The sequence below is a fragment of the Mesoplodon densirostris genome, chromosome 18 (genome assembly GCF_025265405.1).
Source record: "Mesoplodon densirostris isolate mMesDen1 chromosome 18, mMesDen1 primary haplotype, whole genome shotgun sequence".
NCBI classification, from domain to species: domain Eukaryota; kingdom Metazoa; phylum Chordata; class Mammalia; order Artiodactyla; family Ziphiidae; genus Mesoplodon; species Mesoplodon densirostris.
In genome coordinates, this window is record NC_082678.1 from 11,559,149 (window position 1) to 11,573,333 (window position 14,185).

At 52.9% G+C, this 14,185-nt stretch overlaps 2 protein-coding genes across 2 annotated transcripts; one reads left to right on the forward strand and one right to left on the reverse strand.

The window, feature by feature from the left end:
• Positions 1-1,257: 1,257 nt before the first annotated feature.
• Positions 1,258-5,214, forward strand: PRR29 (proline rich 29). The gene is made up of 9 exons (XM_060082701.1): positions 1,258-1,317; positions 1,605-1,680; positions 1,862-1,968; positions 3,651-3,880; positions 4,043-4,113; positions 4,307-4,331; positions 4,615-4,741; positions 4,785-4,887; positions 5,006-5,214. The coding sequence occupies exons 1-9, from the start codon at positions 1,258-1,260 to the stop codon at positions 5,212-5,214; spliced, it is 1,008 nt and encodes a 335-aa protein (XP_059938684.1).
• Positions 5,215-5,379: 165 nt separating this feature from the next.
• ICAM2 (intercellular adhesion molecule 2) lies at positions 5,380-9,778 on the reverse strand. Its single transcript, XM_060082561.1, has 4 exons — positions 9,679-9,778; positions 7,676-7,942; positions 6,212-6,532; positions 5,380-5,558 (listed from the first exon to the last, which is right to left on the reverse strand). Exons 1-4 carry the CDS (start codon positions 9,737-9,739, stop codon positions 5,380-5,382), a joined length of 828 nt encoding a protein of 275 aa, XP_059938544.1. The 5' UTR covers positions 9,740-9,778.
• Positions 9,779-14,185: the final 4,407 nt, after the last annotated feature.

Below are 14,185 nucleotides of genomic sequence, written 5' to 3' on the forward strand. Positions count from 1 at the left end.
AACCAGCGAGGATACACTATTGTGTCTACAGTGCTCAGAAGGGCACCTCGCACACACAGGCACCTCCTGGGTCAAAGTGTGCTGATGGTGAGCACAAGGGTTGGTTTCATCTTTCTCCCTGGAATGAAGGTGGAGATGGGAAGACGCGCCTCTGTGTCCTTCCCACGCACTGCGTGCCTGTGACCACAGTGCCCGATCTCAGCTTGATGATGGCTGTCAAGGCCGTAAGACCCACGGGGACAGCTAATGCACTGCCCACAGTCCCCATCTCCTGGAGACAGGGACAAAGGTACAGAGGAAGAGGTGGGAATGGTCTTTCTGGCTCTAGACACCAGGACTTCTGGGGAGGGGAGCTGCACAGGAGGGGAGGGTGGGGGAAGGCAACTCTGGGGTGCTAATCCCAGCTTCCTGTCTGGATTTTCTTCGACGGCTGCTCAGGGCCTATCTTAGGATGGTCACAGCTGCCGAAATAGATCTCTCCCTTCACCTGTTCTTAAGCAAAGAGGACCTCGATAACTTCCTGTTGAAAGAACGCAAGCTTTGGTAATTTTTCCGGGATGAAGGACAATAATGGGGTCACTGATGTCAAACTCCCCAGACTTTGCCACCTCTTTGGAGCAGTGGCTCCCCTTGACCAGGAACCAGGGAGCAAACAGGGGCCAGCCTTTTCCGTGAACTTGGTTGGTGTTTCCTTCCTTGGTGGCCTCCAGAAACCACTCTTGGCCCGCAGGACGGCCCTCTGATTCAGAGTGACAGGGAGCACATCCCTTGCCCTCCTCATTCACCTGCCCCTTGCCCCCAAGCCTGCTCCAACAGAATTCTCTACTCCTAACTCATCATCCTAGTTAGTTGGGCACTGGGCTCCAAAAAACAAGTGTCCGAGTTGGGGCGGGCCTCCCCAGCCACTCACGCATTCACTCAACAAACTCGGCCCCCCCCCAGGCTCCGTGCCGGGGATGCCCAAGGGTGCGAGGTACAGCGAGGGATGAGCCGCGATGCCCAGGCAGCCACGGCGCCCAGGCAGCCACGGCGCGGGGGTTTGGATGTGGACATCTGGGAGAGAGTTGGGCCTCCGGGGGTGGGGGTGAGGGTCCTCGGGACCCCTCGTCCCTAGAGGTGGAGAGAGAAGAGCAGGAGGCGGCAACAAAGGGCGAACGCCCCAGGCACCGGAACGCTGGCGGGACCTGCGCATGCGTAGGAGGAGACTTTGGCGTCGCCCAACGTCGTCAAGGTAACCCTGATCCGCAGCAGCTGGCCATGGCCTCAGGGACTGGAGGGAGCTGGGGTCATCCCCCAGCACAGACTGCAGCCCCGACGGTGAAGGCTGAGTTGGGGACCAGAGCCTGCCTTTACCTGGAAGGCCTTGGGGTCGGGGTGGAGGGGTGGGCTGACTTGGGGAGCTGCCCCTGGAGGGTCCGAACCCTGGAGGAGTGGGGGGTGGGTGAGGAGAGCGACCCCAGCCAGAGGAAGAGACTTGACAGGGAGGCCATGGGGGCGCGGAGGGGAGAAGCTCCTGCGAGGTTAGGGAAGCGACTCAAAGGCGTGGGGAGCGAGGGGGGTCCCCATCCCTTCCCCACCTAGCCTGAGTCTCCCCCTCCCCCCAGCCCTGGGTGACCATTCTGCAGCCCCTCCTGTGGACCATCCCACCTCCGTCCCCACAGCCGGGCCGCGTGAAGGAAGGTGAGACTCCGGGATCTCCCCACTTCGTACCCCACTCTGCCCGGCACATTCTCTGGGCGTCCTTGCAGCACCCCTCCTTCCCCGGCCCTCCCCCCAGAGCTGGAGTTGGGGAAAAGGCCCTGGGGTCGGGGCAAGGGCGGGGGTAGTTCTGGCGCGGGCCTGCTGAACTCCCGTCCCCTAGACCTGCTGGAACTGATGATGCTGCAGAACGCACAGATGCACCAGCTGCTTCTGAGTGGCCAGGTGGCAGCGGCGCTCAACCAGGGGCTTGCCTGGTCCGGCCCGCAGGTGCGTGGGCTGGAGGTGGGGGAGTGGGGGTGGGCTACCAGGGCTGCCCACCTACAGGGCCAGAGGTGGGCATCCATTTAGGGTTCCCCCCACCTTGAGAAAAAGGATCAGGCAACAGAGGAGCCAGAAGCCAGCCCTCATCTATCTGGCTAGGTCTGTTCGGCATCTGTTATGTGCCAGGCCCGCGTGTCAGCCTCCATGGTGTGGAGGTAGCGGGTCCCAAAATCCAGACCACTCAGGTCTTGTTTTCAAGGTTCCCCTGCAGTGAATCCCCCATTGGACTGCAGACCCAGGAGGGCAGGCACCATTGTACCCTGGGCCTGCAGTGTGCCTGATACTTATTAGGGGTTCAACTGCTATTTGTTGAACAAGTGCATGAATAAATGAATGACTATGAATACAAGGCCACTTTGGCTGTGACTGGCACAAAGTGTGAGGGCCACCTGGTTGGGGCATGAGGATCGTCTCCTTGGAGGAGCATGTTGCCTTAGAACCAGCCCTTGAAAGCCAGGGAGGATTCTGATGCTTGGAGGAGGTGAGGGGTGTCCGGGCAGGAGCAGAATCAGGAGACAGAATGGAGGAAACCCCGTGTATACGTGGAGGGGGGTGGAGGGGGGAGGTGATGGGAGCACGGGAGGGGAGGAGCTCTAAGGCTGAGCCCTATTCAGCCAGCAGTGGGCAGCCGGAGAGGTCTGGAGGGGTGACCGCCGGTGGTGAGAGGATGCCTGTCCGCTTGGAGGGAGCGGACAGAGATTCACGGAGGGGCCGGTCAGAGGAGTCGAGGCAGAGGGAGACCCTGAGGAGCTGCTGCCACCCCTTCACCCCCAGGCCCTCAGGGGGTCCTTGGGAGGAGCGCCCAACCTCAACAAGTGGGGCACAAGTGGGTCCAGGGACTGGGGCTTGAGACAGGCTGGGACCTGGGACCCTTTGCTGCGGTGCTGCAGTGCCTGCACCTGGACAAACTGTCTCTTCGAGCCACAGAATACAAAGGAAATGAGACTAAAAATAATGGCACGCATGCGCAGGTGGGGCAATTATGAACAATAAGATACAAAAAGGCCACAAATCAGCTGCCATTTCTGAGGGGCAAAAGTAGGGTACTGAGCATGATTCCTGCACACAGCACCACCAAGAGGGTGGGCAGACCACCTAAGCCTCCCCTCCAGCTCAACCCACCAATCAGTCCCTCCCCTCTCCCCATTTAAGGAACCAGCCCACTCTCCTTGGGGAGCGAGCAGGGCCACCTGTTTCTTGTTCTCGCTCCCTCGTGCAGCATGAGTCCCAGTGAATTCCCAGCCTGAATTCCTTGGCTGGCTTCATATCAATTTCTATTGATTAAAGAGTCCAAGAACCCTGTGTCCATAACAGGGTGAGGCCAAGGGCAGCTTGCTGGACTCCTGGCCCCAGCTCTGGAGTCATACCTGGATTCCTCCAGTCCCTGCTTGGCCTTATTAGCTGGGTGACCTTAGAAAAGTTACTTAACCTCTGAGCCTCAGTTTTTCCCATCCGCAAAATAAGGAATAAATGTCTCCAAAGAGCCTTGCTTGTGTGTAGTAAACGCCCAATAAACAGTAGCTATTTTGTGCTGAGTATCTGGAGAAATAATTTAGAGGAATGGAGGGGTGGCGGCAGGGAGAGCTTGATCCTGTATCATCTCCCCTCCCCTCTTGCACAATCCCCAGGTCTACCTGGAGGGCCAACAGGAGGCAGCGTATGAAGAGGAGGAGGAGACCGAAGCCCAGGAGGAGGGGCCTTTGGTGTTCCACCACCACTACCTGCCCTGCCTGATGCCTGCTCTGGGCCCCCTGCTCCCCTGGCCGGCCCCTCTCCTCTCCCCTCCCCTACCTCAGCCCTGCTTGCAGCACTTGGCCAGGGTTCAGCACCACCCTTCTACCTCTGGGAAAAGGGGGGCGTAAGTGAGGCCAGGGGGCTGGGTGCTGCCCGGGCCCTGCTCTGGGGCTGGGCTGGAAGAGCTGGCCAGGGGCCAGGCTGGAGTAGGGAAACTTGAGGGTGAAATTCCAGAGGCTAGCCTGGGGCCTCTGACAGGGCTCTTTCTTTTCTCTCCCAGTCCCAGGAGAGCCGTGCCCCCGCCCCCACCCCCCAGCGCCACAGGGACTGTGGGTGTGGATGTACCCCCAGCTTCAGGTAGGGACCAGGTGGGTGGGCAGAGGGGCCCAGGCCTGGCGGTGGATCAGCAGGCCAGGAAGGCCATGCGCCCTGTGGGGCTGGGGGCCCCTACTGTCATGGCCCCAGACAACTGGCCTGTCCCCTTCTGGTTTCCTCCTTGGGCTCCACGGAGGCAGGAGGGAGTCACGATGAGCGTGCTGTCCCCCCCCAGACTACTATGATGCCGAGAGCCTACCGTGAGGACAGACGTCAGCCCCAGGACCCACGCCAGCTTCATCGCAGGGCTGGAAATAGCCCTGGAGCCCCCGTGTGCCCCGCTAGTGCTTTTCCAACCCGGCACCTACGCCTGGCAGCCCTTCTTACCCCCTCAGCCCCAACTAGGCCCTCTCCCCGAGGTCAGTCAGTCCCCTCTCTACCCCACGGAGACCTTGAACCAGCCTGATCTCTGCTTCAGGGTGAGAGCCCCTTAGAGCAGTGTCCAGGCCCTGGCGGCCACATGAAAGCCCAACCCTGTCCCAGTGATTGCTGCCTGGGCTGGCAGAGGCCTGGGAACCAGAGCCCTCCCTCGACCTCCACTCCCCCACCCACCACCCCGGCGATGGCCAGCGCTGCGGCGTCTCGCGTTGGCCCAATAACCGAGCAGGAGGTAAGAGGCGAGGACTGCTTTTGTTGTCCGCGGCTCTCTGAAGGCCCAGAGTGATGGGGGAGGCCTGGCTGAGGAGATCCTAAAACTGAGCCCTTGGGGCCCCCATGCCTACCCCTGGAAGCTGGCTCTGTTGACAGAAAGGAAAGGTCAGAGCCATGCCCTGCTCTGACACGGGGGCCTGCGGTGGGAACAGAGTGGGCCACGTGGGAACAGAGTGTCTCTCTGCCCCTCTGGGCCATGGTGCATCTCCCCACCCACTCTCAGTAGGAATGAGTCACTCAGTGTCCGATGAGGGTGGGCGTCTGGTGCCTGGGCTGGTCAGCATGGGGGTGCCCCAGGGCCTGGGCTCCCCGGGGCTCTGGAAGGCCCCCCGTGAAGGAGAGACTGGAGGGAGGCTGAGGGGACATTTGGAGACCGAAGTCCAACCGGGCCTGGTGGCTCCCTTCCTGACCATTCCCAGGAGGAGACACTGAGGCTCAGGGTTAAGTCCAGGTGTTTGTATTCAGACCAGAAAAGGAAGGGTCCCTGAAGTCCTCTGCTGCTTGTCATGGTCCTTCAGCCAGGGCTGAACCACAGCCCTAAGGAGCCATGCTGAGTCCCAGCGGCCGCCATGCTGGCGGCCACGCCGCTCACGTAGGCTATGCCCGGTAGGCCCACCTCAGCCTCCTCCAAGCAGCTTGAACCCTGTAGGTACCTGTCCGCCTCTGGTGCCACTGCTGCCCAAAGACAAAGCACAGCAGGACGGACGTCACAAACAAGAAGAGCAGCACTGACCCGGCCGTGATGATGACCGCCATCTGGGTGTCTTGTGCAGCCTCTGGGGAGGGAGAGGGCAGTGGTCTTAGAAGTCCTCTGGTCCCAGGGGCCAGGGCCAAAGGGGGAGTAGAGATCCCTCCATCACCACCCACCCTCGTCATTCTGCAGTCACCTGTGTTGCAGAGGTGAGGGGCAACTGGTATATCAACTAGAGGAAAGGTGGGCCAGGGTCCAGGCCACCAGCTGGGCCTCTGTGAGACCGTGAGGGCAGATGTCCCCCTGCCACCAGCACGTGGTTGCTGGACACCACAGCCTGGACAATGGCATGGTCCAGGCCGAGCCCCTCCTTGGGCAGAGCTGAGGGAGCTTCTACCAAACTCTCAGAAGACAGAGAACATCTAGGTCATCTAGAGTCACAGAACAGCAGGGCTCCAGGGGATCTTAAGGGTCAGTCAGGCTACACTTATTGCAGATAGGGGCCAAGGCCAGAGAGAGGAGCTGGACTTGGCTAAGGTCACCCAGCTTGTTAATGGCCAAGCAGCTAGCTGGGGTCCAAGCTGGCAACTTGGAGAGAGCTCCAGGGAACTCTTGGGATCAAGTTCCTGGGTGCTGCCCCCTGAGCTGGCTGAGAGTGGGGCAAAGGCGTTTCCCTCCCATGAGGGGCTGAGAGTGAACGCCCTCTCCTTCCCCCCTCCTCCGGGGGCTCCCCCTCACCATAGACGTCGAGCGCCTGGGGATCTGAGACGCTGTGAACGAGGTCCCCGCCGCGAGAGCGCAGGTCCATCTCGGCCCGGCAGGAGAAGTTGTGGCGGTCGTCTTCCCTGTGAGCCGTGGTGTTGTGGGTGACCATGGCCTCTTGGGGGGAATGTGTTGTCCCCACAAAGGTCTGGCTGTATACGATCTCACTGCCATGGAGCAGGGTGACAGTGAGACCTTCGAGGGGTGCCACAGAGGGCACCCTGCACTGGATGGTGAACGATCTCCCTACAGCCACTAAAGTGGGCCATAACTTCAGCAGCACTTGCTTTGGAGGGTCTGAGGGAAAGAAGGAAGCGAGGTCTGGTCAGGATGGGGGTGCAGTTCCAGCAGGCTCCACCCAGCCAGGACCATCCCCGTCACCACAGTGTTCTCAGGAAGTGGGCTGGGGCCTGGCTGCTCTACAGTGTAAAAAGAGGAAGGAGGAAGCAGTTCAGGGTGAAGGATGTACTGGGTGGTTGTTTTATGGACATGATTTCTGGAATGGACAAGAATGGAGGTAGCCTGGTGTCTACAAAGAAAAGGTCCAGAATCTGTACAGTCAACTAGAAAGATATAAAAGTTCTGGATCTGTCTCCTTCCTCTCCAAAAATTAAATACAAATTTCAAAAATTAAATGGTTGGATAATTATGTTGAGAGAGACTTAGAAGGGAGTACTCATTGGAACTGGACCATGAGTTGTGAGATTCTTCACTTCAGAGGTGGAGGCTGGAGTCAGACCTGCCTTGGTTCTTCAGGATCGGGTTCTGAGCTACCTCTAGGCCTTAGCTATTAAACTCGGTGGTACCCTGGGCTCCTTTTTGAACTAGAATGCCTTGCCCCCATTACCCCAGGATAATATGTTAGATTTAGGACAGCTTTCTATTCATCTGATCCACTGATGACAGTTTCGAGCGATACCCTTGGTGCTGAGCTGTTGAGAGAATCCCAGTCTATCCAAGGTCTCCATGGCCTCTGGGCAGGTATGTGTGTGATGACCACACATTTGTCAAGGGCCCTCAGGGGGAGATAAAACCACGCCTCAGCCTTCTCTCCGGGAGGCCAGTGGGCTACTGCAGAGTGTACCAGCCCTCCCGATGGGGCCTCCACTCCTTGTCATGGGGTGCGGGATGTTCTGGTGATGGGGTGCTACCACGCGAGGAGGAGACCGCAGCACGGCATGGGGAACAACTTTTAGATTTGTCTAAACCTTGCTTGGATTGTCTTCCTCTGAGCAAACCTCAAAACCAGGGTTGCCAACAGGCTCAAGGAGGCCAGGGGAGGGTGTGAGAAGATTCTGAGCCCATGGACTGGGTCCAGGAGCCCAGGGAAGTGGGGGCCATAACAAGAGCGCCCAGCAGCAGTAACAGAGCAGCTCTGCGTGCGTTCAGTAGACACAGGCTCTGGCCTAGGGGAGCAGGGCCCCGCGGTGCTGCACTCACAGAACACACTGATGTTCAGACTCTTGGACTCCTGCTTCCCGGAGCAGGTGAAATGGCAAATGACATCTGTGTCCTGGGAGATGTTGAAGACCTCATACAGCTTCCACTGAGCCTGTTCCTCCAGGAGAGTCTTGTGTAGGGTGGTCTCCAGACCACCGGCGTTGGGCTGCGTACAGGTGGTACTACAGTTAATCACCTGAGACTCCCCGGACTCCACCATCAGCTGCTCTGGCCACATGCGTACCTCGAACGCCTCCTCGCCAGACCCTGGAAGACCAGAAACACTAGGCAGCAGAAGTCCCTGCCGCCCTGCCCAGTGGAGCTGCCCACGGCGGGCAGTCTGCTAAGGGGTAGAGGTCCCCTCTGTCCTCTCCCCTTATTCAGACCTTATCACCTTGGGTCTAGACCAAAGAGACTGTGACCCCCCTGCAGCTGTCTCCCTGCCTCTGGTTGCTGTTCCTCCAGCTCGTTGCCTCCAGATTAGTCTTTCTCATGCACGTCTTCTGTCTCCATGGAGAGGGATCTTATTCGACCTACGAGGCCCAGCCCAAATGTCCCCTCCTCCACGAAGGCCTCTCTGAAATGGAGGTGGACTGTGTCCTCTGAGCCCCCATGGCCATGGGTTCAACTCTTCCCTCCCTCCTTTCCTCTCTTCTGCAAATCCTTTTGGAACACCGGCTGTGTGCCAGGCACTGTTCTAGGCTCTGGGGATCCAGCTGGGACCAAAGCAGACCAAACCCTGCCCTTGCGGCGCTCACAGTGCGGTGAAGGAGACAGACAATAATAAACAAGTGAACTAGCCAGCTTGTCAGTTGGTGGTAAATGCCTAGGAAAGGAAATAGGGAGTGGGGTGGGGTTGCCGTGTTAAATAGTGTAGTCAGCACAGGCCTCACGGAAACACCGACATTTGAGCAAAGAATGAAGGAGGTCGGGGGTGGGGAGCCCGGCAGGCAGGTATCTGCGGGGGGAGGGAACCGCCAGTGCAGAGACCCTGGGTGGGGAGGAGACCAGATGGCTGGAGCTCAGCGAGGAGGAAGGAGGAGGGGGAGGTGAGGTCAGGAAGGTAATGGGACCACCTTGCGAATGACTCATATTCATGCTGACTCTCCCTTGGACATTTTGGAGCTTCTAGAAGGCAAGGCCCAGATTTCGCATATTTCCCTTTGTGCTCAGCACAATACCCTGTGTGTGGTGCAGAGCCAAGAAGTGTTTCAGGCACGAAGCATTTCAGGCCTTCGGCACTCACCTCCCACTCGGTGATGACCAGAAGGTCCTTGATCCCAGCCAGCTGGGCCCGTCCTGTGTCCCGGGCTCCTGCCACATCCATGCACCCCCACTTAGCCCTCAGCTAGTGGCATATAATGAAGGGGCAAAAGAGGGGTTTTGCAGGGAGAGAGAGCTGGATTTGAAACCTGAGTTTGCCAGGTACCAGCTGTGTTGCCTTGGGCAAAGTGCTTTCTCTCTCTGAGCCCCAGTTTCTCCATCTGTCAAATGGGCTAGTAATCCCTTTCCTGCAGGGAAAAGCAGGAAAGCACCGTGTGAAAGCACCTGGCAGGTTGTCCAAAACAGAGCGCTCAGCACACGGAGGCGTTCTCCTTCTCGGTCCCCTGGACCTCCTGGAAGGGGCTTCGTTTTCGCTTTCATGGTCGCCACAAGGCGATGCCCTCTGCTGCCCTCTGCTGACCCCTGGGCCACCTCTGAAGACTAGCTGGGGCATGCCCTCACCTGCCCTTGAACTCCAGCCTCCTGTCACCTCCCCATTTAGTGTCCACAGCTTGCCACATCCACACACCATGAAGTTATGGGGTCTGGTTCCCAAAAGGCCAGGACCCCTACCCGCTGCCCAGAGTCATGGGGAAGCCAGGCTGGCACAGCATCCTGTACCCATGGTGGACAGCCTCTGTGTTCAAAGCCTCAGCGACTTCAGGACCAGGACCCCCTTCCCTGCCTGAAGGGGAGGGGGTCCTGGCTGGCACGCACCCAGTCAGGAACCCCAGGCTCACCTGTGCAGCAGAGCAGGGCAAGAAAGGCCGAGAGCAGTCCCCAGCCACCAAAAGGGGACATCTCGAGTGGCGTCCAAGGGCTCACAGGGAACAGCCGAGAACCGCCTGGAGAGAGATGGAGGGCGCAGGTCAGGGAGTGGTGGCCTGGAGCCGCAGCCGGAACCCCCAGCCTTCTGTGAGCTGATGACCACATTTCCTCTCGTTATCTGAGTGGTCTTGGGGAGGCCACGTGGAAGGCCGGCTCCCAGGGTCCCAGGTCTATAAGAAGCCAGGCAGAGGAAGCTGGGAAGCAGCTGATAAGCCAGGCAGATGGGGGGAGCGCCGGGGGCACACGTGTGTGTGAGTGATGTGTGTGCACACGGGATTCCCGTGCGCTGTGTGTACACAGAGGACAGCGCTGCCTACAAGCCTCACATCTGGGGAGCCCCAAATCCCACAGGACACACTGTGGGAGTCCCCTCTGGGTAGGGATTTTCCAAGTTGGAAATAGGGTTTGGGAGGCAATAGCTGGATGTTTACCTCCTTCCTCTGCCCCCTACCCTCCCCTGCTCTTAGATTTCTGGTGATACACACTGTCCCTGGGCACTTTCTTCTCTTCTTTTCTCAGCCAAACGTGATTTCAGATTACTAAGAGAAGGAGGAAGGAAAAGGAAACTAGCATTTAATTGACGCCTATTCTTTTCTAGGGACTAAGTTAAGGTTTTAATACATTATCTCATTTAATTATCACACCAAATCTACAAATTTTGATTGTGCATCTGAGGAAATTGGGGCTCAGGTGAATTAGGTGATAGAACTGAGGGGAGAATTTAGGAATGACGAGTAGTTGGTTGGATGATCAGTGGTTGCCAGGGATTCAAGTGAGGGAGGGATGAATCGGCAGAGCACAGAGGATTTTTAGGACAGGGAAGCTACTCTGTATGATGCTACAGTGGTGCACGTGTGTCATTATACATTTGTCCAAACCCATAGAATGTACAACACCAAGAGTGAACCCTAATGTAAACTATGGACTGTGGGCAATAATGGTGTGTCCATGCAGGTTCATCAGTCATAACAAATGTCCCACTCTGGCGGGGGGGTGTTGGTAATGGGGGAGGCTGTGCGTGCGTGGGGACAGGAGGTTTGTGGGAAATCTCTACCTTCCCCTAAGTTTTGCTGTGAACCTAAAACTGCTCTTAGAAAAAAAAAGTCTACCAAAAAAAAAAAAAAAAAAAGCTCAAACACACTACCTTGAAGGCAACCTGCTGGGTTAGAGTTCTTACCGACTATGGACTGTTGTTGAAAATGCAGGCTTTTAAACTCAGTTCTTAGCAGGGTTTAGTGGAAGTCATGTACTCAGTCATTCCTAAATTCTCATCTCAGATTCAATTTTTAAAATATTTAAACAGAAAACCCAGTTCCACATTGTTTACAAGACACATGTAATGATTAAGAGTATGGAATGGTTGAAAGTCAAAGAATGGAAAAAGATATACCAGGCAAAAGCTAACCAAAAGAAAGCCAGGAAAGGTCTATTCATATCAGACAAAGAGGACTTTTAAGACAAAAACATTGATATTTATTAGGGATAGAGTGAATACCTACATTAAAGGGTCAATTCATCAGGAAATTATAATAGTTCTAAACTTATAAGCACTTAGTTTGAAGAAACTACAAAGAGATAAAACCATCATCATAGCAAGAAATTTTAATACAACGTCTCTCAATTATGAATAATGAAGCAGACAAAAAAATCAGTAAATGAATGGAAGAGCTGAAACATACAATGTAAAAGCTTGATCTGCACCTATAGAGAATACAAATTCATCAAAAAGATAAGTTTTAAGACCCCTATATATTTGGTAATTTAAAAACATACTCAACCATGGGTCAAAGAAAAAATCATAAATGACACATTTTAAAATTCTTAGATTTGGGTGATAATGAAAATATCATAGATTACAATTTGTTGGATGCATCAAAAGTGGTACTTAAAGGGAAATTTATAGTCTTGAATGCTTGTATTAAAAAAGCGTATGAAATAAGTATCCAATTTAAGTAAGAAGTCAAGAAGTTATAAAAAGAACAACAAAGTAAACCCAAAAGTAAACTCAGAAGAGAATAATAAAGAAGAGAAATCAATAAAATAGAAAACAAAGATATGGTAGACAGGATCAACAAAACCAAAAGTTAGTTCCTTGAAAAAAACAGTAGAGCAGGCAAATCTCTGCTGAAATTTACTTATAAACAAAGGAAAGCACAAATAAACATTATTAGGAATAAAAATAACTACATAACTACAAGATTAAAAAGAAGACTATACAAATAAACAATCTAACCTTACACCTAAAGGAACTAGAAAAAGAAGAACAAAACCCAAAGTTAGTAGAAGGTAAGAAATAGTAAAGATCAGAGTAGAAATAAATGAAATAGAGACTAAAAGCAAACAAACAAAAAACAATAGGAAAGATCAGTGAAACTAAGAGCTGATTCTTCAAAAAGATAAACAAAATTGATAAACCTTTAGCCAAACTCATCAGAACCAAGAGAAGTTACAAAAACACCACAGACATAAAAAGGGTCATAAAAGATTACTGTGAACAATTATAAACTAATACAATGGACAACCTAGAAGAAATGGATAAATTCCTAGAAACATTCAATCTCCCAAGACTGAATCAGGAAGAAATAGAAAATATGAACAGACTTATTACCAGTAATGTAACTGAACCAGTAATAATAATTTTTAAAATCCCAGTAAACAAAACCATAAAATTCCTAGAAGAAAACATAGGCGGCATGCTCTTTGGCATTGGTCTTAGCAATAATTTATGGATATGTCTCCTCAGGCAAGGGAAGCAAAATAAACAAATACATCAAACTAAAAAGCTTTTGCACAATGAAGGAAACTATCAACAAAACAAAAAGGCAGCCTGCTAAATGGGAGATATTTGCAGATGTTATATCCAATTAGGGGTTAATAGCCAAAATATACAAAGAATCATACAACTCAACATTAAAAAAAAAACCCTATTAAAAAATGGGCAGGGCCTCCCTGGTGGCGCAAGTGGTTGAGAGTCCGCCTGCCGATGCAGGGGATACGGGTTCGTGCCCCGGTCTGGGAGGATCCCATATGCCGCGGAGCGGCTGGGCCCGTGAGCCATGGCCGCTGAGCCTGCGCGTCCGGAGCCTGCGTGTCCGGAGCCTGTGCTCCGCAACGGGGGAGGCCACAACAGTGAGAGGCCCGCATACCGCAAAAAAAAAAAAAAAAAAAAAAAAAAAAAAAAAAAATGGGCAGAGGGGACTTTCCTGGTGGTCCAGTGGTTGAGACTCCACGCTCCCAATGCAGGGGGCCCAGGTTCAATCCCTGATCAGGGAACTAGATCCCACATGCCGCAACTAAAGATCCTGCATGCCACAACTATGACCTGGCACAGCCAAATACATAAATAAAAATTTTTAAAAATGGGCAGAGAACCTGAAGAGACATTTTTCCAAAGAAGATATACAGATGGCCAACAGACATGAAAAGATGCTCAACATCACTAATCATCAGGGAAATGCAAATCAAAAACACAATGAGATATCACTTCACACCTGTCAGAATGGCTGTCATCAAAATGACAACAAATAAAAAGCATTGGCAAGGATGTAGAGAAAAGGGAACTCTTGTGTACTGTTGGTGGTGTTCACTGATAGATGCATGGATAAAGATGTGGTTGGTATATCAACACAATGGAGTATTATTCAGCCATAAAAAATGAAATCTTGCCATTAGCGACAACATGGATGGATCTAGAGGGTATTATGCTAAATGAAGTGAGTCAGACAGAGAAAGACAAATACTGTATGATCTCACTTATATGTGGAATCTAAAAAAAAACCAAATGGGAATTCCCTGGCAGTCCAGTGGTTAGGGTTCTGAGCTTTCACTGCCGAGGGTGTGGGTTCAGTCCCTGGTCAGGGAACTAAGATCCTGCAAGCTGCATGGCATGGCAAATAAAAAACAAAAATTACATCAACACAATAAAGGCCATATATGACAAACCCACAGCAAGCATCATACTCAATGGTGAAAAACTGAAAGCATTTCCACTAGGATCAGGAACAAGACAAGGACGTCCACACTTGCAACTCTTACTCAACATAGTTTTGGAAGTCCTAGCCACAGCAATCAGAGAAGAAAAGAAATAAAAGGAATCCAAATTGGAAAAGAAGAAGTAAAACTGTCACTCTTTGCAGATGACATGATACTATACATAGAAAATCCTAAAGATGCTGCCAGAAAACTACTAGAACTAGTCAATGAGTTTGGTAAGGTTGCAGGATACAAAATTAATGCACAGAAATCTCTGGAATTCCTATACACCAACAACGAAATATCAGAAAGAGAAATTAAGGAAACACTCCCATTTACCATTGCAACAAAAAGAATAAAATACCTAGGAATAAACCTGCCTAAGGAGGCGAAAGACTTGTACTCAGAAAACTATAAAACACTGATGAAAGAAATTGAAGATGATAT

Coding starts and splice junctions, on each gene's coding strand:
- PRR29 (XM_060082701.1), top strand. CDS start 1,258: ATGGCCTCAGGGACTGGAGGGAGCTGGGGTCATCCCCCAGCACAGACT. Junction 1,318..1,604: donor CACAGACTGCAGCCCCGACG/GTGAAGGCTGAG, acceptor CCCTCCCCCCAG/CCCTGGGTGACCATTCTGCA. Junction 4,114..4,306: donor GGATGTACCCCCAGCTTCAG/GTAGGGACCAGG, acceptor GTCCCCCCCCAG/ACTACTATGATGCCGAGAGC.
- ICAM2 (XM_060082561.1), bottom strand. CDS start 9,739: ATGTCCCCTTTTGGTGGCTGGGGACTGCTCTCGGCCTTTCTTGCCCTG. Junction 6,533..7,675: donor TCTGAACATCAGTGTGTTCT/GTGAGTGCAGCA, acceptor TCTTTCCCTCAG/ACCCTCCAAAGCAAGTGCTG. Junction 5,559..6,211: donor CCAGGCGCTCGACGTCTATG/GTGAGGGGGAGC, acceptor CTCCCTCCCCAG/AGGCTGCACAAGACACCCAG.